The following is a 26,503-nucleotide window of genomic DNA, read 5'->3' as shown; positions in this document are numbered from 1 at the left end:
GGAGGGGGGAGGAGGGGGGGCGGATAGATTGAGGAAGGGGGAAGGATGAGATATCTGAGTGGGATTTTACTTCCAAAAAGAGAAAACGAATTTGAAAATGGTTTTGAAGTAGTGAGAGGTCAAATTTATTTATATTGATGATGAACAAATCATATAGGAACACATCTTCTAAACACAATTTCAGATGTTTGTGTTGCTTGTGGGCCCACATACACCAAACAATTTTCAGATGTAGTTGTGTTGTTAATACTGCTCATGAGAGCAACTCCAACAAAATTCTATAATGCTCTAAAATTTCATATTGAGGGAGGATTTTATAATTTATTTCTTATTTTCTTCAACTTTATGTACTTTGTAGGAAATGTTGGAGGGATTCAATGTCATTTTTAGAAATTTGGCCACTAAAATGGAGGTGAGGTCTCTATTTTTTGAGACCTAGAAGTAAATTTGGAGACCAAATTTTTAAAAAAGACGATGAGTCCATCTAAGATTCTCCCATACGTACAAAAGGTTGTAGAAAAGAGAAAATTAAAGGGAGATTTAAAGAGTAGTCCTCGGGTTCATCTCTTTGTAAGTTTTCATCCGGTACTTTTTGAACAATTATGTTTTCATCCTTTTAGATGGTGAATTACCTAAATTACCCTTTTAATAAGATATTCATATGTAATTGTATATTTCCTTCCTAAATTAGTGGGATTCTAGTAATTATAGTTACCTAAAATCATGGGTTGATTAATGGATGAAAATGGGAGGAATTTTTAATTTTTAAAATCCTTAATGAATATATTCTAAACCATTCTGTCTCCTTAATTTCGTGAATGTTCAACTCCTTAATTTCCGTAAATTGGTCGTAATATTTATAAACTTATATGAATATGGTTCGACCAATTTCACAAAAATTCACGATTGAATGAAAAAATATGAATACACCATTTTTATTCATGAAAACACATGAATACGCTAATCAAAAAAATATGAAAACATGAATAAATTAATCTAAATGCATGAAAAAATATGAATACACCATGTTTTTAATTGACCATGAAAAACATGAATAAATTAATCGGCCATGTTTTTCATGAATACACCATGTTTTATTCATGAAAAACAAAAACAATCATGAAAATCATGAAAACACATAAATACACCATGTTTTTTCATTCTTTTTTAATGGCAATAAATTTTTTATTAATCTTTGAATAAGCATTACAAAGACTAAGGAGAAAGGATTTATACGGACATAACAATCCGCCTCAAATATCCCAACTAGGTTGGCACATAAGAAATGGGACAATCATATGTCAATCAAAGACCCAAAGAAGACAAAGGAGATGACAATAAACCAACTCAAATAAGAAAAAGAAAAAAGAAACAAAAAGAAAGAACAATAACAATGGAACAAGTATCCCACATCAACAGTATCACAAACCTAACTATACGCTTATTCTTGAATAGCAGCAAAATAATTTCTCCTGAGGAAGTTACACTCCAGTAGCCTTCAACATGTTATACAACATAAGTTACCAGCATATACAGCAAATTCAGTAACATCAGTAGCAATCAACCGATTTCCTTAGCCGAAGTCCAGCCATAACTTCTAAACTTCTCTACCACAATTCCAGTTGAGATCGAGGTAGAGTGAGATAGAGAGAAATAACACCCCTTGCGTGATTCGCCGCTCGCCGTTTTATTGCACTGCCGCATCCAAAACCTGCAAAATGAAATGGAAGATTTTGCCATGCGTTGTCCGTGCATCTCCTTCCTGCACTACCGCTCGCTGCCCATTGCTCGTTGCTCGATCATTTCGGTGCATCTCCTCCCTTCGCCGCCGGTTGCTTGATCATTTCGAAAATTTCAGAGGGCGGAGGCATTTGGAAATTGAAAATGGAAGATTGGTTGGTTGGGGGGTGGGGTGTGTGTGTTTATAGTTGCCGAAATTAGGGGTAAAAGATTTTAAAGATTTGCCTAAAATTTTGGGATTCAAATTAGTGGTGATTATCATATAATTAGGTTGGAGGACCTTCAAGATTATTTTTTAGTCCCAAAAATCTCTGCCTATATGTACATATAGTATATATATAAAGGGCAATTCTGGAATTATTTTAAAGTGAGGATGGAAACATAATTGTCCAAAAAGTGCCGGATGAAAACTTACGAGGGATGAGGTTGGAGGATGAATATTTAAAAACACCAAAATTAAATTACAAAAATTTCCCCTAATATAGACATTTGTAGCATCATAGAGCTTGGTTGGAGTTGGTTGGATAGATTCTTTTTACCAAAACCGGTTTAGATTTCGAACCGGGTTTGTATTAGTAATTTCAACCGGGAACTCGAATGCCAGCTCTGCTCTCGCATCTATTCTAACATCGGGCCTTTAAGTCCTCTTGGCATATCCTCATTATTACATGACATACGATCCCTAATCTCTATGTAGATATTCCTTCACGCACACACCCTCTCTCTCTCTCTCTCTCATCACAGACATAGACTTTCGTAGATCAACAATTTCATCTTTTCTCTGAGGTGCCCTACGTGAGAAACCCTAAAACTCTCTAAATTCGGCAGTTTCGCCCCGATGCACCCATCGAACGGTGGAGCAGTTTTGAATTGTTTCTCAGATTTTCGAAATCCAATCAATCCATCCCTATTCTATGAGGAATGATTCTTATATGAAGTTAGAATAAGAATGATTTTCGATCCGGATAAGGCCTGATTCATTCCAATCATGTGGTTTTCCTTCTGGCGATCAAGGGATCGTTTCTCTTTGGATGAACTCAGGTACTCTTCGCTTTTCCGGTCTTTGTTCCATTCGTCATCTTTTCTAGGGTTGTAATTTAGTATGAATAGATGCTATTGGGTTCTAATTCTTGTGAATTTGAGTGGACCATAAAAGTTATGGGGCACAGAGTTTACGTGCGTTGAGAAAGATCTTGAAAGTCATCGGCCCAATAGTAATTTAGAAAAAAGTAGCTGGATATTTACCTTCTTCTTATAGGTCTGGTAAACGAATTGAGTAGTTCGAGCTCGTGTTCGTTCATTGAAAGCTCGTTCAAGGTAGGTTTGTTACATAAACAAACCAAGCTTGCATACTTTTTAAAACTCGTTAAGCTTTCATACCAAGCTCGAACAAGCCACTACTCGGCTCGTTTGACCTATAAAAAATTCAAGCTACTCGAGATCGGCTCGCGTTGTTCAGCTCAATTAAGGCTTGTTTGAGATCAGTTCATCTCATAAACAAACTAAGCTTGAACTCCGTTTTGAAGCGGTTAAATTTTCAAACCAAGCTCGAACAACTGGCTGCTCAGCTCATTCGGCTCCTTTATCGCCCCTACTTGCTTTGATGGAAAAGTTTCCATTTCAGTAGCCGTGGATTCAAAAAATTGGATTAAGCATTAATACTGCTGGAGAGTAGAGTACGTTTAGATGTGATTCATTATGCTATGGACCCTTCATGTTGAGGATTGGACTTATGCAAGGATAACAAAACACACAGTTTGAAATTTGAGCAGGAAGTTAATATCTGGGGATGTAAACTCTACTTGCGTTGAAACGAAATTGAACTGTGGTTTTATTTGTCACAGATATCTAACTGATCAGTTGATGAAGGTTCAAGTTGTTAATGAAGTTAACAAGGTACATATTATCTTTCTATTTTCTTTTTTTCCCTTCTCTATCCATGGCATTCAGCTAGATGCTTTCGCTGCCGTTTTTTTTTTTCCCTACCGTGAAGTTATATTATTATCCTTCTATAACTTGTTTTAAGGATTTTGTCATCGAGGCATTGAGATCAATTGCGGAGTTGATAACTTACGGAGACCAGCATGATTCAGCCTTTTTTGAGTAAGATTGTTTGGTACATACCTGTAGATATATGTTTTTGCAGTATGACGTCATTCTGGTTCTTTGGCAGGTATTTCATGGAGAAGCAGGTCATGGGGGAGTTTGTACGTGTGCTAAAGATTAGTAGAACCATTACTATCTCTCTCCAGTTGCTGCAAACAATAAGCATAATGATCCAGAACCTCAAAAGTGAACACGCTATCTGTAAGCTGTGGAACAAGAAACCTTTCTTTTGACAAACGGTTTCTTAATTTCATTTGAACAACATGGTTGATTTGTTGTTTGTGAAAAAATTGCAGATTATATGTTCAGTAATGAACATATTAACTATCTTATAACTTATTCCTTTGACTTCCGCAATGAAGAGTTATTGTCTTACTACATATCCTTTTTGAGGTATGTTGTTACTGCTATTGTTACCGTCTGTATTCTGTAAATTTTTTATATGTGATTTGTATTTAATATGGTACTAACTAGTACTTTATTCTAACTGCAATTCTGTTGTCTATGAAGAGCAATAAGTGGAAAGTTGAACAGGAATACAATTTCTTTGCTTGTTAAGACTCCAAATGTAAGTTTCTCCTGTTAATGAATTCTTTAATTTTTATTTCAAATTTTCTGTTAAACTGTGATTTTATGGTCTTACTGTTTGTTTTATCACTGTACGTATAGTATTTCTGAGGTTGGTTAGACACTGTTTTCTTGTTAGCTATTGTTGTTGCAAGTTGATTTTAGTCCTTTTATCGCGGGTAAGATAGAATTCACCGTATAGTTATTTTGGTGGACTAGGTTATTAGTCAAGTTTCTTGCAATACCAAAACTCACATTTTTGGCGTCCTCTAACATGGTATCAAAGCTGGTTGAACACATTCGTCAGAAACTGTTGACATTTGCTGGAGATTCTTGCTGATCCATCAGTTATTTCTGCCTCTTCATAATGTGGCCAGAGATCACAACCCTCATGGCACATTTGTGTCTCTGGCATGTCCAAATCTCTTCACAGTTGAACCTCTGTTCGAGCCCCCTTCTTACTCTGGTTTGACCAAACCCCTTCACAGCACCATCACCACAAACCTTCACAGAAGCCTTCTGTCTTCTTGCTGTGGAACCTTAATATCCCTCTTCCTCTCTCAGCAGGAATAACATTTATGTAGGTAGTCATTATTGCTATGTAAGAATAGAGCAGGATAGCATTTTGCGCCCACATGTTTGAATTTTAGGGCAAAGAGCTCGCTTGTTATACGGGATCTGACGCATCCAGCAGATCAAAACAGCGTTCCATTCTTTTCGGCGGCATCCTTCCGCATTGGCGGCGAGTGGAGTGCCACAATCCCATTCATCATTTTTGATCTACATCAGCCAAACCCTTTTCTCACTTCAACCTTGAAGGTAACTCCCAGTTGATAGACGAAGCAGTGCATATACTAATGAGAGTTCTACTCTTCTCCAATACGACCTAGTGCATTGACCCACCGCAGCTCAACTCGATGCAGCTTCGACCCACCAGACTGCCCATCCCATCTTAGGCCTGCAATGAAGCAGAGCCTCTTAGAGCCTCAGTTCAACCTGATTGAAGTCAACTACCTTAACTCTCTCTCTCTCTCTCTCTCTCTCTCGTTGAACTATACTCTTGCTTCTTATGGCATGCCATCGCAGGAAGAAAGCCATTTGAAGCACACTTGAGTGAAATTCATAATTTTGATAGCATCTCACGCACGTCACCGTAACTCGAAATTGTTCATGACAAGCTGCATGGGAATCTTGTACTTGCGTCGCGTTAACTCTCTTTCGGGCTATTTTTGACCCCATTTGATCGGTAAAATTGTCCGCAAAGTTGGCCAACACTTTTCTGTGCCAGCGTTTGTTAGGTCGGTCACTCTTTCGACTACCATTTTGTCACCATTCGGAGCAACTGCAGTGCCTACTTGTGGGCTGTTGCTGTGTTTCACCTTAGAGCTGAATATGATGGAGCAATTCGAGTATAGGCTTGCGTTATCTTGCTCACATTAGTCCCATCCTTATACCATGTTCACTGCCCACTAAGGTTTGCAAGGTTCTCTCACCTCTAGTAGTATACTAATTTGGTTCTTCTTACCATATGAATCATAATTTGTCCTAACTTCGGCTTCACCTGCTACATTTTTTATTGCTAGTTGTTACCTATGGATCTTGTCTTCATGGGCTCTTTTCTTCCTTCTTCCTCTTCGTTTTGAGCCCTTACTGGCTTTGGCTTTGTTATACCTGCATGTACAATTAGATTGGCTCATTCTACGTAACAATGATTTTACTTGTTTGGTAGATAAGGTCCCAAAGAAGAGTTAAACTTCATGAATTAGGTGGTTATGTTGAACCTTGCCTCACATGTCAAACACATGGCATCCATCCTAGCAGTGGTTTCCATGCCATGAATAGATGATATTGGCACAACAGGCAATTGCTGCCTCCATATCCAGCTGGATATGTGATTTGGCTAAACGTATCACAATCACAAGTTACATTCACAAAGTTGAGGACCCAAGATGGTCCTCATTTTTGTTACTCCTGGTTATGCAGTTATGTGTCAATTTAGTAATTTTCTAAAGCAGTAAACATTATTTGAAAGCATAGGTAGCGTAGCTATTAATGTTATCTGAAAGCATATGTATCGTCGTATTTTTAACTATGGGTTCAAATCACTCCCCTCTTTCTCCTTGCTGATGTGACACTTGTTGTTTTGTCTTTTTTTTGCATTTTGTGGTGTTAATTTTTTGGTACATCTAGGATCAAATAGTTGCTTTTCCGCTATACGACGAGGCAATAAGGTTTGCATTTCATGAAGAGAGCATGGTACGAACAGCTATACGCGCTTTGACACTCAATGTTTATCATGGTATGTTGTTACTCATCTGGGGTTTTTTTGTGCGCTATTTATGGAAATTTGTAGCACTGCAGCAACTTTTTGATTTCATTACCTTGTTTCCAGTTGGAGATGAATGTGTGAATGACTATGTCAGCTGCGACCCTCATGCCGACTATTTTTTGAACTTGGTTAAATTTTTCCGAGAACAGTGCATAAGTTTAAATACATTGGTGTTGGATGCTTCGAAGTAAGTATTGTAATTGTCTGTTTGATGGCAATGGCAAACAACATTTACTTATCTCTAAGATGTATCATTTGGTTTATGAGACAGGAACAGTGGCCCTGTATCAACTTCTACCATTTTCTCAGCTGTAGATGAAATTGAAGACAATCTTTACTATTTTAGTGATGTTATTTCTGCCGGGATTCCTGATGTTGGGAGGATACTAACTGACAGCATCTTGAAACTCTTGATATTTCCATTGCTTCTTCCTTCACTGAGGAGAGAGGATGTTGATGTAAGTGTCTTCTTATCCTTTTACTTTTTTTTTAGGGTTCTGTTATCAGGATGGATTTGCCTGTTTTGTTCTTCGTTGTTTAAGCTATATTTACGAGATTTTCTGTTTCTAACGAATCTAACCTTTTGTTCTCCTATAAATTCAGGGAATGAAGATCGGTCCCATGACTTCTCTGTATTTACTATGTTCTATCTTGCGAATAGTCAAAATTAAAGATTTGGCAAACTTGGTTGCTGCTGCTCTTTTCTTTCCTATTGAAGCTTTTATGCCGCGTTCTGAAGCCAAACTCAATGGCCATATGCCCGGTACTGGCTTTTCTCATGAAAACCATAGTCCGGACAATGATAAACTTAGCCCAGAGGTGGTTAGCAGAAGTTTAAGAGTTACCGTACCGAACTCCAGTTCTGACATTAACTTGCAAGATGATGTCATACGACATAATATTAATGGTTTGAAGACAGCTTTAAGGTGACTTACATCATTACTTGCTTCTAGTTTTTTTGTCCTTCTGCTGTAGTCTATAGCTCTTGTTGAATTAGTCAAGTAGGTCTTAAAATAGGAGGCTTTTATGTTTGATCTTAACATTCTGGAATAAGAGGCAGCATATGGCTTATGTGTACATGAAAATGATAGTACAGAAATGCTTCACATTTTTTCCTTTTTTGTTTCTCTTTTAGTTGTTTGTTGATTTGTTTATGTCACATATATGTTATGTTCTTGTTTTTCACTTGTACTTACTTTTTAATTTTCTTTTCTGTTTTGCTTTATTCTCTTTCTGTTTTTATTTGTTTTTCTATCTATATATTCTGCTGATTTGCCTTCTACTTTTATTACGTGGAACGGCAAGAAAGGGTGAGAAGGTAACTAGCAACGATACAAAACACACATAATGGGGTCTTCAACTTATCAGATTGCCTATCTTGTATCTTTCTATAGTAGCTTTTCTAAGTTGTTACTAAAGCAATGGGAAAATGTCAGCTTTGTTTGAATAAGCCTATAACTTATTTCCACTGGGAGGATGCTTATAATTTGTAACCAATACATAATTTTTAGTAATATACTCACTACTCAGATGGCTTTCTTTTCTCACGCTAGAGAGTGTAATCTGTTTCTGTTTAAATATTAAAATCATACTTGTGTTGATAATTGACCTACTTTGTGAAGGGAGGCTTTGCTGTCTTATGTTACTAGTGGGGATGATGTTCAAGTCTTGGGTTCGTTGAGCGTGTTGGCTACATTTTTACAAACTAAAGGTTGTACATCCGACTCATCCATAGTACTTGACTACTGCTTACAACTGTTTTCTCATCAATTTTTGGGGGCTGTAGAACTGGATGAAACAATGCTTGATGCCCTTGGAATTCTTCCACAACGCAAACAACATAAAAAACTCTTACTGGTATGTTGTGGTGTAATTTTTCTTCACATTATTTGATGACATCGTGTGATTCCAGCTTTCTTATCTATGAACTTATATATACTGTTGCGTGGTGATGAGTTCATGTCTACACTGGAATTTCATTTTCTGTCTGACCCTTGGTATGCTGCTACATTTTTATCTGCTTGCTCTGTCTGGATGTGTGCCTCTACGGAATTTTTGAGTTTTCTTTGATATTCTTCTGGTGGATATGCATAACCCACTCCAACAACTCAAGATTTAATGAAAAGGAGACTTGTGCACTCGCAAGAACACACGCATAAAAAGAGGGAAAGAAAACGGGAAAATGATACACATCCTGACTGTCTTAAACTTCTTCGTATTGATTTGTCATCACAAGTGTTGAGATTGATGCCATAATGTAGGATTACTTGCTGTCCAATCAAAAGGCTGATAGAACCATGTTACCAATTAAATTTTGGTGCAGAAGATTAAACCGTATAATCTGATTGACCAGAATGCAGTGTTCTAAATGGTGGCCGCCCAGGCGCTTGGAGGTGCCATGCCGCCGCAACTATACCCCTAGGCATTTTATTTGGCGCCGTGGGTGGCTTGGCGGGATTTGGCGGCCGCCTAGGCGGCCCTTGGTGGGGACTAAAATGTGGTTTTTTAAATAAGAGGGCTTAATATGTAATTTTACAAAATGATACACACACACACGCTACAATTACACATTATACCTCATTTCAAAGGGCTCAGTTCCAATCGGCTTCCACGATCGAAGCCCTAACTCCACCAGGCAGCGAGAAGTTCTTCGATCTCCTCTCTCTGTCACGTCGCCGGAGTTCGCCGGTATGTCTCTCTCTCTCTCTCTCTCGTCTCTCTTCTCTCCCTCTCGCGTCTCTGTTTTCTCGCGTCTCTCTTCTCTCTCTGCTCTGCTTTCTCTCTCGTCTGCCTCTCCTCTTTCTCACTTGGAAGTTGGAAATTTGGAACCCCATTTAGTTGAAAGTTGGAATTTTGCAGTGCCGACTGGAAAAAAAAAAATTGTTACTTATTCAACTTATTTGCTACTACTTAATTTCATTTGGGTTTGTACTTTGAAGTTTGAACATTAAACTTTGCATTATAATTTCATGGAATGTAGTTTGATTGGATAATGGTTTGTTAAAAAAAAAAAAACCGCCGAATTGCTTGGCGCCGCCTAGGCGGCTTGGCGCTTGGGACATAATTGTAATCCCAGGAGTTTTTATGCATAGCTCTTGGATTGAACTTCTTAGTTGGTGCATTTGTTGTAACCTACTTGGTTGGCCCGAGTTATCTGTCACTTAGGTCCTACGAAGTGCCCTCAAGGACGTTTCTCCACTTTCAAGTATTTTGTGGCTACCTCAAGTCCCCCAATTTGCAGAGTACTTTGCTTGTAAGGTACCTTATTTGCGTTGTTGGAATAGGGTTTCAATTCTTATGAGGTACTCCCTCCGTCCCGATTTGTTTGTCCACTTTTAGACTTTTCAATGTCCCAAAATGTTTGTCCATTTGACTTTTTAATGAACTAAATGTCCTTTTCGCCCTTGCTTTTTTCAAATAAAGAAACTTTTTTAAAAAGTTAAAAGGGTAAATGTTGGAAAGTTAAATGTTTTAGGTGCAATCATTATGTCCCCTTAAAAAGTTGGGTTCCCAAAACTGGACAAACAAATTGGGACGGAGCGAGTATTTAAGCAAAATCATGTAGGCGATCGTACAAAGTACCTTATTGGCTCTGGATCATGGAAGAGGTTTTAGATTGGATTGAGGTTATGCAACTAAGAAATGATCCCAACCTTTTTTTGGCACTTTGGCCTTTAAATGCACACCTAAACATAAAGCTATGTTGTCCGGGCTTCCAGCAACGTTTTCACTAGAATCCAGCGTTATGCAACTTCTGAAATTTAACTGAACTAAAATCCAGCGTTACGCAACTTCTGAAATTTAACCGTACAAATCTTTTACTCCTACAGTCCTGCTCCATAGAGCCTAATAGGTTTCCATTGCCAAAACCTACTTAACCGCTGAAGGTTTGCTGGCGCTTGTTAGTGAGCCCTTGCAACAATGAGTTCCTCCTTATTCTTGCATCAATACCCTAACTAAAAAGTTTCTAGTTTGTGGATCCCATTAATGAATACTTCGGATTCTCCATTGAATTCGGATACATCGAAGTTAATTCCATCGTCGAAATCTTCGTAACTCTGCTATTGTTTGGGTGGATTATAGCAGACAAAATGTATTAAAATGATGAGTATTACATGTGTTTTTTTGACAATTTTTTTTTCCCTGTTTTTGATAAATATCAGAAGTTGCAGATGCTTATGGATTCATACACTTAAAAGTCTTGCTCGACTACATGACTTTTTGGAGGCTATTTTCTGATGATTGCTGTCATACAAGTCCATATTATGATTCCCTTAATGTTCCATTGAATGTGGGGCAGCAATGTATAGAACTGTTTCACTTTGTAATCCAGGTAAAGGCTGCACGTTCTAGAAACTTTTGGAGTAAGATTATCTGTCTCTTGAGGGACTTTTCAAAGTTTATGGTAGAGATTAATGTAGGTTAAGTTTGCTAATGACCTTCCAAATGGCATGGCAATTATTTTCAATTAGCTTCAATAACATTTTTATCTGTTGGATTGAGGTCATCAGGTTTGAAGTTAAGTTATATATGCTCGATTTGTGTATTAACCCTGATTATCTGTTGAGTGGTTGAAGTATAATGCCTTCTTCTTTGTTTGACTTCAGCAAGCTCTGGTGGGTGAGGGCTCGGGCGAAGAGCAGCTTTTTTCTTCAGAAAGTAGCTCGATGAAAGATGGCATCAGTAATGAACTTGATTGCTATTTGCAAAAGCTTAAGGTATGCTACTCCTGTCTGTTGCACACTCTATCTCTCCTCTCCCTGCCCTGTGGCTCCTCTTTATCTGCATGTCTTAAGCATAGTTAAGGCTCCTCTTTCTCTGCATGTCTTAAGCATAGTTACTTCTGTACTTCTCATTGAATCTTTTGGTATTGCTTGACGCACAATGGTTATTTATAATGCTTGTTACATTTGTCTGAGTCACAGTTACTGGATAAGCAACTTTATATTGTGCTTTGCAGAGCTGTTGGAATCTTGCATCACTGTATGAACATTGCACCATGAAAGATGGTTTAACTTTCAATGTCTTAACGAAATATGTTAAAGAAATATTTCTAGAATGTTCTTGGCACGATACTAGGAGTAATATATGATGAAAAAATTTGTCCAGTGTTTTCTGGCTTGGTGGAATTACGTTTGTCTACTCAATTATTTCAATCGTGCCTTTTTTATTGAGCAAGTTTATACTTTGCCATTCATATTACTTGTGTGATTGTCTAGTAATTTGTGCTTCATTTTTTCCTTTCTCCCGGGTTGTGAGCAGGATCAATATGGGTTGTCATGTTCTTGTCCAGAAGTTGGAGTGAGCCCTCGTGTACACAGATTTCAAGTACTCTTTTCACTTCCAGAATATAGTTGTGTTACTTCTATTTTCTTTTATCTTTATTCATTATGCAGTGGTTGTGGCCATCTTCCCTTGTTTTTATGGTCGAAGAGTTTCTCTGTCATTGAAGAATAGATAGAAGGGGATAGGGAAGGAAAGGTTATTCTATACTACATTTGGGTTCTTAGGCACTTGCATCATGTTGGGGCTTTATAAGATTAATTCATTCCATACTACAGAAGTAAACTGATACATCAGGTAGAGATACAGTATTTTGTGGTAGGAAATTTAAGATATATAGTACTTATAGTCCGCTTTGTTGCCACTGTGCCCTTGGTGCCTTTCCATATGATTTATTTGGTCTGGTACTTTAACTGCCATTGATGCTCATGCTATTAAGAGTCCCAATAACCTCCTCCTGAATTGGCTGATCGCCTCCTATAGTCCCTGCTATTTTACTTTTAGTTGTATAAATTTCCAGCCTCAGTTATATCCCTTTCAACAAATTAGCCATCCTCACCACCTCACTGACAGATACTTACCATCTCTTTGAGTCTTTGTTTAAGAACCTCAGTTTTTTAGCTTGGCAAATGTTGGGCAACGTTTTTGCTATCTGTCCCATCATCCTCTCTGTAATTCAATCAAACCATCCTCCATTGTCCACACATTGCTGAATTTTGAGGTGCTCGGGCTTGCATGAGTTCCTTGTGGATGAGTATTGTTGGCATGGTGTCTGAGATAGATGAGGAAACATGATTGTATAGCATCTGTGAATGCTTCTCGCAATTTGTGGAGACTGAATTTTGTTAAATTCTAGAGATAGGAGGATTATTGCTTGAATTCCTCCGGTTGGCCTCCCCCCTTCCAATGGTAAGTCCACCAAAGTGTCCTTCAATAGCTAGTGTTGTCTCTCTCTTGGAATTGATACAGCTTTGAATTCCCAAAACTGTTTTTTAAACTGAGTTCTTGTAGAGCTATAATGGGCGAAACAAAGAATGTCCTACCTCACCTCAACTCTAGATAGTTTTTTTTTTTTTTTTTTTGAGAATTCTTGGGTACTACGTGATGAGAATTCACCTCCTGCCTGGGCATGGCCTTAAAATTCGTAATTTACCCTTGTCACCTTTAGAACTTCTCATCACTTCCGTAGAAATGTCTTTGTACTTGGTCTCTTCTTAACACACCATGCCTGCAATATTTTTGGATTTGTTAAGACGCTTTGCATTCTTTCCCTTCCTTTACCATCCACCACCCTACTCCCTTTCCTCCCCTTTCTGTTATCGTCTTTCATTGTTCACTGAAGCTTTTTGGACTCTGTGCTTGCTTTCATCTTCGAGCCAAATAGCCAATCCCCAGCCGGCATGTAGGGTACAAAAGAGAGGACAAATACTACTGGACGAGGACTTTAGGAAAAAAGCAATGACGAAAGGAGTGTAGATGTAATAATGAGCAATTTGAAGTACTAAAGGGATACGGAATGCTGTTCTCATAGCAGAAAAGTTGCTGATTTTACATGACTGAAGTAGCCTTTGCCCATGTTTTTGTTGACAAATTTGTAGCAATAAGCGTACTCTGCCAGCCCTGTTTATGGGAAATTTAAAATTGGTGTTGTATTAGGTGTGTTGCATAGTGGTTAATGATTCTGTTGCTTTGTGCCCAACCACGCTGTGCTTATGAGCCAGTTCGCGCTTCGTGTCTTGGTCAAGGGACGTTAATGAACTCATAATTTGTTTTGAGTATCAATTTTTCTATTCTATTCTGACGAGGTATATAAACTTATTTTAGGTTCTCGATGCCTTGGTCAGTCTTTTCTGCCGGTCAAATATTTCTGCAGAAACATTATGGGATGGAGGTTGGCTTTTGCGGCAGTTGCTTCCTTATAGTGAGGCAGAGTTTAACAGTCATCATCTAAAGCTGCTCAAAGTAAGTTGTTTCCCATACATCCAGATAATACACCGTGTAATGAAGTTGTCTTATCTTGTTTGATGTACTTTTAGATAGCTTCTATTGATGGTGGATATTACATTAATTAACTTTAATTTAGTTTAGTTCAAAAGAACGCAGGCAATCTGAAGTTGTTCAAAGGAAGATATTCTTTGATGCATAAAAGAGATAGGGTCCGTGTTCCCTCAGTTGAAGGATTTTTTATGTCATTATTGTACCGGTGACCAACATGTGTATCATCTCGTGTAATCATGATGGTGTAGTTATACTAGCATCAGAGTGCTCAAACTGTAGTATTAGTTGGTTACTGATCTAGTATCCATCAATCTCAATTGCACGTTTCAGCCTTTACTTTAATCATGCAAGGTCTCGTAATACACATTGTGGGAAAAGATGTATGGTTTCAGGTATTAAGTCCGAGGAAATCAAGTTTTTAAAAGAAAGTTAATACTCTATGAATTTGTGGATGGTAGAAGAACAAAGAAAAACCATCAAAAGCACAATGCATTAGTCCTTGCAGGACTGCACGCTTTGTCTGTTTTGCAGCTGCCACTGCAATAGGTAATCAAGGGCCTTGCATGTTTTTGTGTATTGCCATGTATTGTTTTAGACATCTGTCTTTATTGGTATTTTTGGTTAGTCCCATCTTATTGTTACGTACATCATGTAGACCCAGTATTAAGTAAGTGTACTTTTTCAAGTCCCATTATTTTGTAAACCTTAACAATGTCTTGGCTTTTAAGTCTATCTGTATTAGGGAGTTTTTTTCCTTCATCTTTTAGCTTCAAATATTGCCACGTATTGATTGGACATCTTCTGCTTTTACTTTCACATTGCCTCTTATGGAGGCGAGTCTTGGTTAGTATGCGAAGGTAAAAGTGGCATCTTCTTGAACTTACCGGGCATTTTTACCGGAACTCCTTTTCCAAGTAGCAGTTTTTTTGGGAACTTGATTTTTTTGCACCTTCTGTCTTTCTCGCTGCTACTGCTGACTGCTTACCATTTTCTGATTACAATTTGAGTGGCCTTGAAATAATCTAACATACAGTCGCGTAACGTAATTTGTTGGATCTTTCCAGTTCATTCATCACACATCTGCAAGTTTTTTCATGCATATCTTAGTATTGGACTCGGTCTTTTCTAGATGATCTGATTGTTAATTGTATATTTTTGCGCTGGTCTCTTCATGTATAGGAGTCATACAAGAACTGCACTAGTGGTCTACATACGGAGGCTAGAGGAACCTGGTCTGATGTACTTATAACAGTCCTTTGTGATGAGTGGAAAAACTGCAAAAGAGGTATTCTACTTTTGTTGTTGGGGAACTTTTATGTTCACTAGTGTTTCAGTTATATGTTGATGAAAAAAACTTCTTACTCGTAGCAATTGAGGCTTCGTCACCTCGGAAAGAGCCCAAGTGCTTGCTATTCCCGTCACAGAAGTGTTCTTCTGAAGGTAAAAATATCAATGAATTGGAGTTTTTTGCGTCAATTTTGGAAAGAGCGTTGTGTTAACATGCTTGTATGTAGTTATGCTCGTCTTAATAATGTAAAATATTATTCCTGCTGCAGCTATTCCTGGTGAGTCGTCTTTCGTCGCTGGTGAAAGAATGTGCGAGTTGGTGAAGGTTGTGTTTGAACTCAGTTTTTGTCAATACCCTTCTATAGGAACATAAAAATATTATACATGCTAGCGCTTCAACTTGTGTGCTTTCATATCAATGGCGGAGGGCCAACTTCCTATTAGGGAATGTATGTGCAATTACTAGGAGGCAGAAGTTGATCCTGCTTTGTATTAGCATCCATTGATGAATAATTTGAAAGCAAATTTCTTTTGGGTAGCAGCATTTCTCTATTAATTGTTGTTCTCGTTTTGATATCTCAGTAATCATCATCATTATTCCATTTTAGGTATTTGTTCTACTCCATCAAGTGCAAATTTTCTCTACTGGTGGAGCTTTGCCTGATCAACCGCCCATCCACCCTCCCCTACATGTCCCTGAAAAGCCCCAAGCAAAAACTGCTGGTCTGGATGTTTTTGGTCTCAAACCAGGGGCAGAATTAAAAATTGGTTAGTTTTCTCTCTTGCGGTATGTTGATAGGAGCTATTTGAGCATACACATTCATATCTGGAGTTTCTTATTCGGGTAGCTATGTGAGCATTCCAATACGCTGGATAGGCGGTCGGCCACCTTCAAGCGATTAATCGGATTAATGGGCGAATAATTGGTGCATATTTATTAGTAATCGGTGATTAATTGTTAGTCCGACCTAATCGGATAGGCCCCACCAGTGATTAATCGCCGATTAATTCCTTGTTTTAGAACACTAGAGCATACACATTCATATCTGGAGTTTCTTATTCGGGTATTCAATGGCTTGCATGTACTTAATTATTGGCTTTATAAATTGATGGATGACTCTACTGTATTGTTTAAAATCTTACCCATTTTGGATTTTTTCCCCCTGCTGGCTGCTTTTCAGTTGATGCAGTGCCTTGTAGGATTTCATTTGAGAGGGGTAAAGAACGCCATCTTTGCTTCGTAGCAATATCTGTTGGAACGTCAGGGTGGATTGTTCTTGCAGAAGAATTGCCTTTGAAAAAGCATTATGGAGTAGTTCGTGTTACTGCCCCTTTGGTTGGCTGTAATGTAAGTGAGCCTGTGCTATGCTTCTCTTCACAAGTACTATAAAAGTAAATGATTGTTGCTATTAGCCTCTTAGATCCATCACTTTCTATTTCTCGGATACTTCTTGCTATTAACCTCGATGTGGTAGAAACTGTAAAGTTTTTAGGATTAAAAACACAAATACCCCATCATGGTTATGCTTTTGTTTTTATGTCTTCCAGCCAAGAATTGATGATAAGCATTCAAGATGGTTGCATCTTCGGGTCCGTCCATCCACTTTTCCCTTTGTGGATACTTCTAAACATGCTGCTCAAGGAAAGCTTAAGACAAATGCTTTGGTTGATGGGAGATGGACGCTGGCATTTAGGGATGAGGATTCTTGCAAATCTGCTATGTCTATGATTGTCGAGGAAATAAATTTACTGTGCAATGAGGTAGAGAGAAGACTAAAACCTTTGCTCGACCTTGGAATGACTCTAGATTTGTCAAACCGTAATAAGTCCTTACATGTTTCTTCTTCAAGAACATCACCATCAAATTCTTTGTAAGTTCTTTGTTATTCTAAGTTTTTCTTTAGTATTTTGCTTCAGTTATGGGGGTGGAAATATCTTGTCTAACCACCCCATATCTGTATATGTTTATAGAAGGCAATCCTAGGTTCACAAATGTACATTAGAGCATGCAATTAGTGTCATTCTTTGTATATTGGCATCTCTTTTTCTTTCCTGTTATGCAAGTTTTATCGGTATTTACCCTCTCCCCTGGTTCTGTATTTAATCCAAGTTTTTCCTTCCCTTTCTTTGTAACATGTGTAAGATTGATAGACACTTGATCTGAAGTAAAAGTTGCTAGTTTTTGTTCATTCTTTTGATTTCATTTGTGACCATCGTAAACAGATACAGCACAGCTCTTTTGTCGTTAAATTTTTCCATCATCTGCTCTTTAGCAGCTCTGCTTTATGTGGCTGCTTCAATTCTTGGGATGCTTTGACCGATAAATTCTAGTATTTAATTACCCAGCCACCTTTTATTTTTGTTTCTTTTAATCTTTTTCTTAATCTTTTCATTTCTTGTTTATAATAATAATTATGCAGTACAAAGGGAGTATTGCCTCTTCTCAAGCACGAATTGCATAATAAATTGTTTTTTTTTGTTTTGTTTTGTAAATTGGTTAGGTAACTCAATTTTGCTTTTAGTTTTTGTAAAATCATAGGCCAAAAGGAAAAAGAATGAGCATTAGCTAAAGCTATACCAAATAGAATATACACTGCACAATAATAGGGACTTGGTTATTATTTTGCCGCTATTGAAGCACGAAAAAAGTGTGCTCCATGTATCTAGAAAACTAAGCTATTAGAGCATTCACAGTGGAATAATCAAAATTAAAATGTTGTTAAGATTAGCAATGTTTGCAAAAAAAAAGTGCTCACATTAGAATAATCAAATCTAGCAATTTCTTAGCAACTCATCAAATTTTGGCTTTTGAATAATTAAAAATAACATTTCGCCAATAACCAAATTTTTCTTCTTAATCAAGTACACCATCATTATACAAAAATATTCTCTCTCTTCCCTCTTTTTTTCTCTCTCTCTCTCTCAATAATGTTTTCAAAAACTAATTTTGAAAAACTGAATTTTTCAGATTTTTTTTCTCTTCTTTTTTCAGAAACTTTTTTTTAACAAAAAACTGTTTTTTCAAAAATTTTAAAAAGTGTAAGTAAATAAAGTGTGTTTTTAAAAAACTGTTTTTGAAATTTCAAAACTCTTTTACACAAAACTTTTAAAATACTGTTTTTTACACAAAATCTGTTTTTAAAAAACTGTATTTATAGTTTTTAAAATTTCAAAATTATTTACGTAAATACAGTTCTTTCAAAATTTCTCAAAATTGTATTTACAAATTTTAAGTGAACAAAGTGCGTTTTTTGAAAAACTGTTTTTTGCTTCGAAAAATTGCTTTTTTTACACAATTGTTTTTTTTTCTTCAAAAACTGTTTAATAAACAATTTTTTTCAAAAAATATGCGTGAAATGAAGGGAAAAAGTTTGGAGGGTCCATTGGTTTTGATTATGGGCAATAAAAAAAAAATCAATGTAAGATTTGACATTACTAACTTTAATAACCTCTAAATGGATAATCAAAATCTGATGTGGCATGTTTTGCTTATTCACACTTGCGTATTCTAATGTGGATGTTCTAAGCAACATAGAAGGAGCTAGTAAGATTCAAACCTAGCAGAGCCATACCATCTTTTCTAAACTTTCAGGCAATCCATTTGCAAGCTTTTGAAGTGTTGGAAGGTTGATTAGGAGACAATGGGGATGATAATAAACTCATGAAAGTATGATAAAAGAGAGGCCTTCATCATAGCAAAACTAGGGAGCCTATGGTAATTGAGGATTTTGAGTTAATGATGGCGTCTAAATGGTTCTTTAAGTAGATGATGATTTGGAATTGTACAAGGGCATTGAGAACTCTCCACTAAAAATGATAAAAGAATATAAAAAATCTCACTACTAACTCAACAAATGCAGCTCTCTCTCTCTAAATCAACAACTTGTCACTAATCTGTGAAAGTTTACTTCTTCTTTTTTTTGTGATGACTTATCGTCTGATCTGTGAAAATTTTGTCTCATCTTTTTGTGATAGTTTTTAGTTTCGTCTTTGGGCGAATATTACGTCTGCATATCAGGTTCTTTCATTTGATGTTGCTTCACAATGACATTTGTGTCAACAGTGCTCTACTACTCCCGTATGATGTCATTGCTGGAGTAACTCATGTGGCTTGCTATAACTTTAGAAGTTTATTGGTGCATTTATATTTGGTTGGAGCTTGTCTAATTAATCGTCTAGATATTTGTCTTTTTTCTTGACTAGCACTTTATCTCTTTTTGAGACTGCTAGGATATATAAAATTTTAACAAAATGTGGGTCAGGTGATGCCTAAATTGGGGGGAAAGACATCAACTGCCTTGTAATTTTCTCGTTTTGTATCTGTTAAACGATTAGTTTGGCTTTGTCTAAGATATTTGTCATGAATTTCGTATTGTAAGTGTCGTTAGGCTTATATGATATTAATACAACTTCTCACTTTTGTCCCAAAAAGAAACTCAACAGATGCAGCAAAATTATTCAATACTTCTGGTGCAATGTGTTAACCTTTTCTTTATACAGTGTTTTTCGCTAATATCACAAAATAACGACATGGTTAAACCGTGACAAAATGACCAATATGAGCTTTTAGGAAAAATAAAACATTTGCACTAGTAGTGTTGCCCATCATTCCCCCTATTATAGACTAGCCTTTCTATAGCGCACTGTAATGTGGTTATTATCATATCATACCTAATCAACTCGACAGAAAAAGTTGAAATTATTGGGGTTTTATTTCCATCTACCATAGGAACACAGACCCCACATACGCCGCTTGATGTAATCATTCTTCCGTTTGATGAGCACAATCAATTAATTCTAAGTAATAATGAAGGGTTTTTCAACACAAAAAGAGAACTTGTTTAACTGAAAAAAGGGACATTGGCTTGTAGTGGAGAGGAGGGTATGACAGTTTTTCCGTTCTGTTTTTGGCCCAATGAACATATATATGATTACTCTTTCACTTATTTTTATTTATAATAATCCATGTTTGGATCACCATTGGATTGATTGCAATCAAAAGAGTGGATGACGAGGGGGGCTATAATATTGTCTATGGAAAGGTGTTTAAGAAACCTTTGTGGTGAGTGATTTCCACCTGCTTCGTACCTTCTTCAAATCTTCCTCCAAGTCCATCTAGTATTATAATCTGGCTTCACTCTACCAACGAGTATGTTCTCCTAGGGCTAGCATATATACCATTTTAAGATTTGGGGATGCTGAAGTGCACCCCCGTACTACAGAGTGTAGTGTGCTTCATATTTTAATTCAAGCAATGGACGGTTCAAATGTGTAGGAGCTCGGATTATATTTGAGTCATTCATGCCGAAATGGATGATCAGATCGTCTGCACATTCATGCTGGTGCGGGGGTGCACACACTACAGCATCCCCAAGTCCACCATTTTGTGCTTATATTCTGTTAAATGGGAAGGAAAACACTGATTATTAGCAACGCAAGCGAGCTTTACCAACATATGACTGCTCGGGGCTATTGGAAGTTTGTCCGATTAGTTATTTCAAGATCACAAAATTAGTCGAGATGTGCGTAAAGTGGCTGAGACATTCGGTTATCAAAAACAAAACTGTTCTGCATCTTGGCAGGCTAACTAGATCGCATTGTGAGATTTACTCTACAAAGAGAAATTTTATGCAGTAGAGATCCATTTGCCCAAAATGTTGTAAGAATCCAAAAGAAAAAGAAGGGAAAAAAATACAAGAGAAAGATGGAAACACAGTTGTAGAGGGAGGCTGAGAGGAGAAAGAAAAAAGAACAGAAACATTCTATTAAAAACTTTTAAGCAGTAACTCAAGTACATTGAGGTCATTTTCCATTTACAAAGGGACCTCTCAACCCACAAAGGAGACTTGGATTTTCATGGGGAGACTTGAACCCATAAACCCACTACTCTCTTCATTCCCTTCCCCCAAACACAGCCTAACACTCTTCTTGCCCTCCTCCTTCCCGCCAATTTTGACCGTTTGCAAGTTACTTCGGAAAACTTCTTTCAACCATTTTTCAAACAGGTTCTCGAGAAAAGACCCAAACCCAACTAAAACCTCCTCTATCACCCTCTCTTCTACATCAAATTGACAATTCAGCCCTTCACTCTCATTCACTTCTTCAAAGCACCCTCTGATCTTGGACAAGGTCATCTCTTTCACCTGGCTCTCGCGGGCCGAATCCCAGTTCCAAATGTACCTGTTCTTGATCACTTCGAGGAACCCATGTGGGTTTTTAGATTCATGACTTAAATCACTCGAAATGGGGCTGACATATCCGGTTTTGGCTTCATTTTCGTTGTCCTCATCTTCAGCTTTCATGTTCAGATCAAGTTTGTTGGAGCTCAACTGCCTTGTGAACTCTTTTTCGGTTTTCTCATTTTCTTTACCGTCGATTCTCGGACTCTTGGCCTTGTCTGGGAAATCCCACCCAGCTTTCCTCTTGTTATCAGAATTTGGAAGTTTTCCACTGACTTCCAGTTTCATTGGGATAACAGAATGCAGGTCTTTTCCAAATTCACCCTTTGTTAGGATGAATATTGCTTCACCATCATCTGCCCCCTTTTCCCTTGATTCTCCAAATTTTCCAGTTTCAAATCCATCACCAAGAAATTTCATGAATTGGGTATCGGCCAAATCAACATTTTCCACCAAAACAAGAAGTTTTTTACGATCATTCAAGGCTCTTTCAAGTCTCACCTTACCTTCTGTTTCTTCTCCCATGTTCATTTGGAAAAGAAAATCAGTTGACCCTAAAACTGATTCTGCAATCACTCGTGCCAATCTTCTCTTTCCTATCCAATCATTCCCCTCAATCATTAACCAAATCCCTCTCTTACCAGGTTTGGATTCGATCAAAGCTTCTACCATCGAAGGAATTATTTCGGATTGCCAGGGCACATTTTCTTGCAGCTTCTTACATATTTTGCTTCTCCTTTCCACCAATTTATCAGTATTAGCCAATTGGGAATTTCCGAGAGCAAGCGTGATTTTCACTTCCTTTCCTTCAGTTTTCTTAAGAGAATCCAAGTTTGGCTCCAGAGACGGGTGCTTCTGATAATCCCCATTACTGAAACTGAATTCTATGTGACATGATTGTTGGCGTCTGAACCGAGCCAGAGGTGTTGCGGTTGGGATAGGCTTTGAGGTTGAGTGGGCAAAAGAGATCGAATTCGAGTCTGGAAATTTGCTGTTTAGATTAGGGGACCATGTATGTGATGCTGCATAGGTGTAATAGTTCTTTCCGCTTAAGCTTTGATTTCCGAGTAAAAAAGAGCTTGCATTGTTCTGAAGATTCCTGCCTTGATGCTGGCTGTGGCACATTCTGTTCCATTTTCTCCTCAACTCAACCAAATCATCCTGAAATGTAGAGGGGAAAACAGTAAGAATTTAATTGGACTTAACCTAATTGCAATACATAAATAACAATGGGGTCTTGTGGTCGTGAATTTTCCACAATCACAAAACCGAAAAGAGCTTTAGAGCAGTCTTATGAGCCAAGAATAAGCCATATGGCTGCGAACTGGGTATTCAGCTATGAACTGGTACATAACATAAACTGGTCAATACACAAGTGACGTTTACCTCCACTGGTATGTTGGGTTTAACAGTATCGGAAGGCTGAAAAACAGATAAATTACATGTTGGCTGATAGGAGTATTAAATACAGCAATTAACCCTCCAGAGTCCAGACCAGTTAATACTACAAGATTGTTTTGGACTTGATATCCCTACCTTTTGATGCTCTTTTGTGCCTTGTGATTGTAGCCAGTGGGGCAATTGGGTTGAACCCTTGTCCATGTCCTTAGTGTTGCAAGAGCTTTTGTACAGTGAAGCTTCTGTTTCAAATTTGGAGGTGCATTCTGCACAGCATCTGAGCTTTTCTAGTTCCTCTTTTCCAGTGAAAGAAGGCTTTGTTTCCAGCACTTGAGATTGGATATCTGAGAAGGGTAGCCTTGACTCATGCCCACTGCAAATACCAGATGATTGTTATCAACTTTGTTTAGAAGTTTAAAAGATTAAGAAGACTAGAAAATGTAAACGAGTGCAAAAAATTATGATCATTTAAATCTGATTGCACATTTTAACCCGCTGAATTCTCAGGGACACTTCTTTATATTCTTTTTGGTATTTCACACGAACAATGTTATACAGCACTGAAAAAGATCCACGGTAACAAACATTTCCCTCCCTTGAATACAGCTTCTAATGCATCCAAAAAAACCATGATTTTACAAATAGTAGGTTTAATGGCATTCTCATTTGACAGAGCTCAATGGAGAAAGGATTCATGTAGCCAATTCCAATTAATTGTAACTCAATGCTCGGTTTGATTTGGTTAGTTTTGATGGCATTCTTCAGTGGACACTGTTTTGTTCTCCACTAATAATGATACTCATAATGAAAAACAGCACCCTCTAACCTTGAATTGTAACTATTCTTGTTTTAACTGATTCCTACTTTACTAAACAAGGAATGTCTATTACACAAGAGTGGCATATATCCAGACAAAGCAAGAAAGAAACAAAAGGACAGTGATTCATATCTCTCCCAAGAGTCTCAACAACTCTACTTTTTCACAGTGGCATGGTCTGGACTGTTTCAGACCGTGAAAGCTTGGCAACACTAGTAAAAGGAATAAAAACAAATCCAGATTCAAGTACAAACCAAAAAAGCTGCCCATACTTGCCTGCACAATACACATGACAAGGGATAGAAGCCCCATGTGAATTGGACACTCCATTTTAGTACACGCGTATATACATATGAATAAATCACCAACTTCAAATTAAGAAGTCTTGGTGTTCCACTTTTTGACAACACCTTAACTTACTGATATATACATGTGATTTGTTATTTGTGAGTTCTCTTGGAGGGTTCCTCCTCAAATGGACACATATAGTATATTATTATATCATTAATGCTTTGGTGACCATGTCGAGTATATCAGATTTTCGGCATCAAGTGATGTGTCACTACTGTATTAATAGAATGTGCCTCATTTGTCATTTGTCATGTAGTGGAGTATATTCTACCAATGTATGTATGTCTTAATTTCTATATTATATATGGCTGTAGACTAAAATGTCTGTTTATGTATTAGCTCCTTTGAATCAGAACAGAAAGAAAAGAGAGACTAAAATGTCCATGGAGGGACTCAGTAATTCAAACAATGCAACTGCCACATTATTTTGGTCAAAAGTTGTGTGTGAGAACTCTATAATGACGTCTTTTCATCAAAAGGAAAAAAAACAAAAAAAAAAAAAAAACGGTGAAGTACTACTCACCTAGTAGCATGAAGACTCAAACCAAGCCCACCAGATGGAACAGAAACAGCTTGAAGAGACCATTGAATTTCAAGAGAAGGCTGCTTCATCTGGCACTTTATGTAGGTTTCGTAATTTGCAGTTCCCATTAACCAAACCCTGCTGTTTAAATTGCTATATTCAGAAACCAACCTTCCTATACCTGCAACTAGATGATCAACTGGATCATACCCACTAATATCTCCTCTCCCGATATCACTATTAACTCTTGTCTCAACTGTCCATTTCAAGTCACCTGTATAGATAATGACTCTCTCTCCTCCAGATGTGAGACCATCCACCTTCCTTTTCAGGTCTGAAATGTTCTGCTCCACTTCCTCTCTTTTCATCAACCTCAGGGGAGCTGACGTGAACTGAAATTTGATGAAATGTGCTGATTTCAGTTCACCAGGAACATCTCCCTTCTCCACCCTTACCATTAATTCTTCAACAACAGCTTCAGTTATGGACAAAGAGTCCCCAACTATGACAGTATTCCTCTTCTTATTCTTCCTACACAACACCTCCAAAACCAACTTGATATCTTCTTCTTTTACAGATTCCGCAAAGAAGAGCTTCTTTTGAGGGGAAAAGAAAAGTGGGTTTTGCTCAGGATTGAAATTCAAGAAATGGGTTTGCCAAAAGTTACTGATTTCTCTATGGCTAATTTCAGGTGGAGAAGGGGAAGAAGGAGTAGAATAAACCCCAGCACCACCACCACAAACTGAGTGGAAAACTGAGTCCTCTAAATTGCTTTTCACAGCTGTGCTAGAGAACCCAGCTTCCCTCATAACCCTACTAACACTAGGGTCATCTAAGATAGACAAAATGAGCTGCTCTAATTCCACTTTAATGGCCAAAAGGGGTTGCTGCTGGTTTTGCTGGTTTTCAATGCAGCCCCTTCTCTGATGAGCTTGTGCTCTTTTCAGAGCAGCAATGAGAGCATTAGAGAGAGAAGGCTGTTGGGAATGGAGGAGAGGGGAAGGAGTTGTTGGGAGCCTGTTGAGAGCCACATTGAAGCAGAGCTCAAGAGCTCTGCAATGGAGAGGGACTGAGGTTTGGTGGTGGTGAGGGGGTAATTGGGATTTGAGACAAGCCCTTTTGAGGTCAAGACTTGCTCTGGAGCTGAGAAGAGTGGTGGCTACATGGAGTGGAGTGACCTGAGAATGGCCTCTCCTTCTGGCTAGCGTGAGAGAGTGCTTCAGTATTGAAGCAGCCTCTGAAGTGAGGGTCTGGTGCACTGTAAGAGCCCCTGTTCGCATTACTTGGCCAAAATACCCACCCCCACACCCCCCCCTTTGGTGTTTCTTGATCAGAACCAACTCTGTTTCTCTCTGTATCTTCTTCTTCTTCTTCTTTTTCCCCCTCTCTTTACCACCACCACCACCACAGTTGCTTCTGGTTTGTTGATGTTTGGAAAAAAGAGGTTTGTTTCCTATTTGGAAGAAAGAAAGACAAATCCGTTCCACTAGGTTACAAGGTTTTCAAATGACAACAAAAGACTTTAGAAGGAAAATGTTTTGAGTAGGAGAGGAGGGAAGTCGGAGAGAGAGAGAACTAGAGAAGGGCTAAAGAGAACTTAACAAGACTAGACCATATCTCATTCTTTATACTTGTTGCTACCGGGGCATAGTATTTTGAATTTTTTGTGTGCTTGTGGACCTTCTTTTGCCTTTTATTTCCACTCTCTCTCTCTCTCTCTCTCTCTCTCGCGCGTTAGCCACAAGGCCTTTATCACCCTTGTCTAGTGTAATGGAATAGATTATAGCTTAATGTAAAAGGTTTATCTTTAATTAGAAGGTCATTTTGTAATTGGTGGTTCTACAAGTTTCAATTCAATTTTTTTAGTAGTGAAAGGGTTATTAAGTAACTTTGCACACTCCATACTAAATTTTATCAATTTGTGA

The 26,503-nt window shown here is 37.8% G+C and overlaps 2 protein-coding genes across 4 annotated transcripts; one reads left to right on the top strand and one right to left on the bottom strand.

The window, feature by feature from the left end:
• Nucleotides 1-2,405: 2,405 nt before the first annotated feature.
• On the top strand, nucleotides 2,406-17,499 carry LOC131320927 (protein TRANSPARENT TESTA 9). 2 transcript variants are annotated; one of them, XM_058351850.1, is made up of 21 exons: nucleotides 2,406-2,781; nucleotides 3,585-3,636; nucleotides 3,767-3,843; nucleotides 3,914-4,032; nucleotides 4,143-4,239; nucleotides 4,357-4,414; nucleotides 6,604-6,712; nucleotides 6,806-6,929; nucleotides 7,014-7,200; nucleotides 7,346-7,668; nucleotides 8,365-8,453; nucleotides 8,529-8,599; nucleotides 11,350-11,460; nucleotides 12,005-12,070; nucleotides 13,850-13,987; nucleotides 15,203-15,308; nucleotides 15,392-15,463; nucleotides 15,580-15,635; nucleotides 15,919-16,078; nucleotides 16,492-16,658; nucleotides 16,859-17,499. In XM_058351850.1, the coding sequence occupies exons 1-21, from the start codon at nucleotides 2,729-2,731 to the stop codon at nucleotides 17,183-17,185; spliced, it is 2,562 nt and encodes an 853-aa protein (XP_058207833.1). In that variant the 5' UTR covers nucleotides 2,406-2,728; the 3' UTR covers nucleotides 17,186-17,499. The 2 variants fall into 2 exon arrangements, with proteins under 2 accessions (XP_058207833.1, XP_058207832.1); XM_058351849.1 differs by having other exon boundaries at nucleotides 3,914-4,047.
• A 3,549-nt stretch (nucleotides 17,500-21,048) lies between these two features.
• On the bottom strand, nucleotides 21,049-26,177 carry LOC131320926 (protein SMAX1-LIKE 4-like). 2 transcript variants are annotated; one of them, XM_058351847.1, is made up of 4 exons: nucleotides 24,579-26,171; nucleotides 23,026-23,260; nucleotides 22,876-22,911; nucleotides 21,049-22,650 (listed from the first exon to the last, which is right to left on the bottom strand). In XM_058351847.1, exons 1-4 carry the CDS (start codon nucleotides 25,856-25,858, stop codon nucleotides 21,139-21,141), a joined length of 3,063 nt encoding a protein of 1,020 aa, XP_058207830.1. In that variant the 5' UTR covers nucleotides 25,859-26,171; the 3' UTR covers nucleotides 21,049-21,138. The 2 variants fall into 2 exon arrangements, with proteins under 2 accessions (XP_058207830.1, XP_058207831.1); XM_058351848.1 differs by lacking the exon at nucleotides 22,876-22,911 and having other exon boundaries at nucleotides 24,579-26,177.
• Nucleotides 26,178-26,503: the final 326 nt, after the last annotated feature.

This window comes from Rhododendron vialii, chromosome 3a, assembly GCF_030253575.1.
Source record: "Rhododendron vialii isolate Sample 1 chromosome 3a, ASM3025357v1".
Classification (NCBI taxonomy): domain Eukaryota; kingdom Viridiplantae; phylum Streptophyta; class Magnoliopsida; order Ericales; family Ericaceae; genus Rhododendron; species Rhododendron vialii.
The sequence above is the reverse complement of the archived record's forward strand: the minus strand, read 5'-3'. Positions and strand labels throughout refer to the sequence as shown.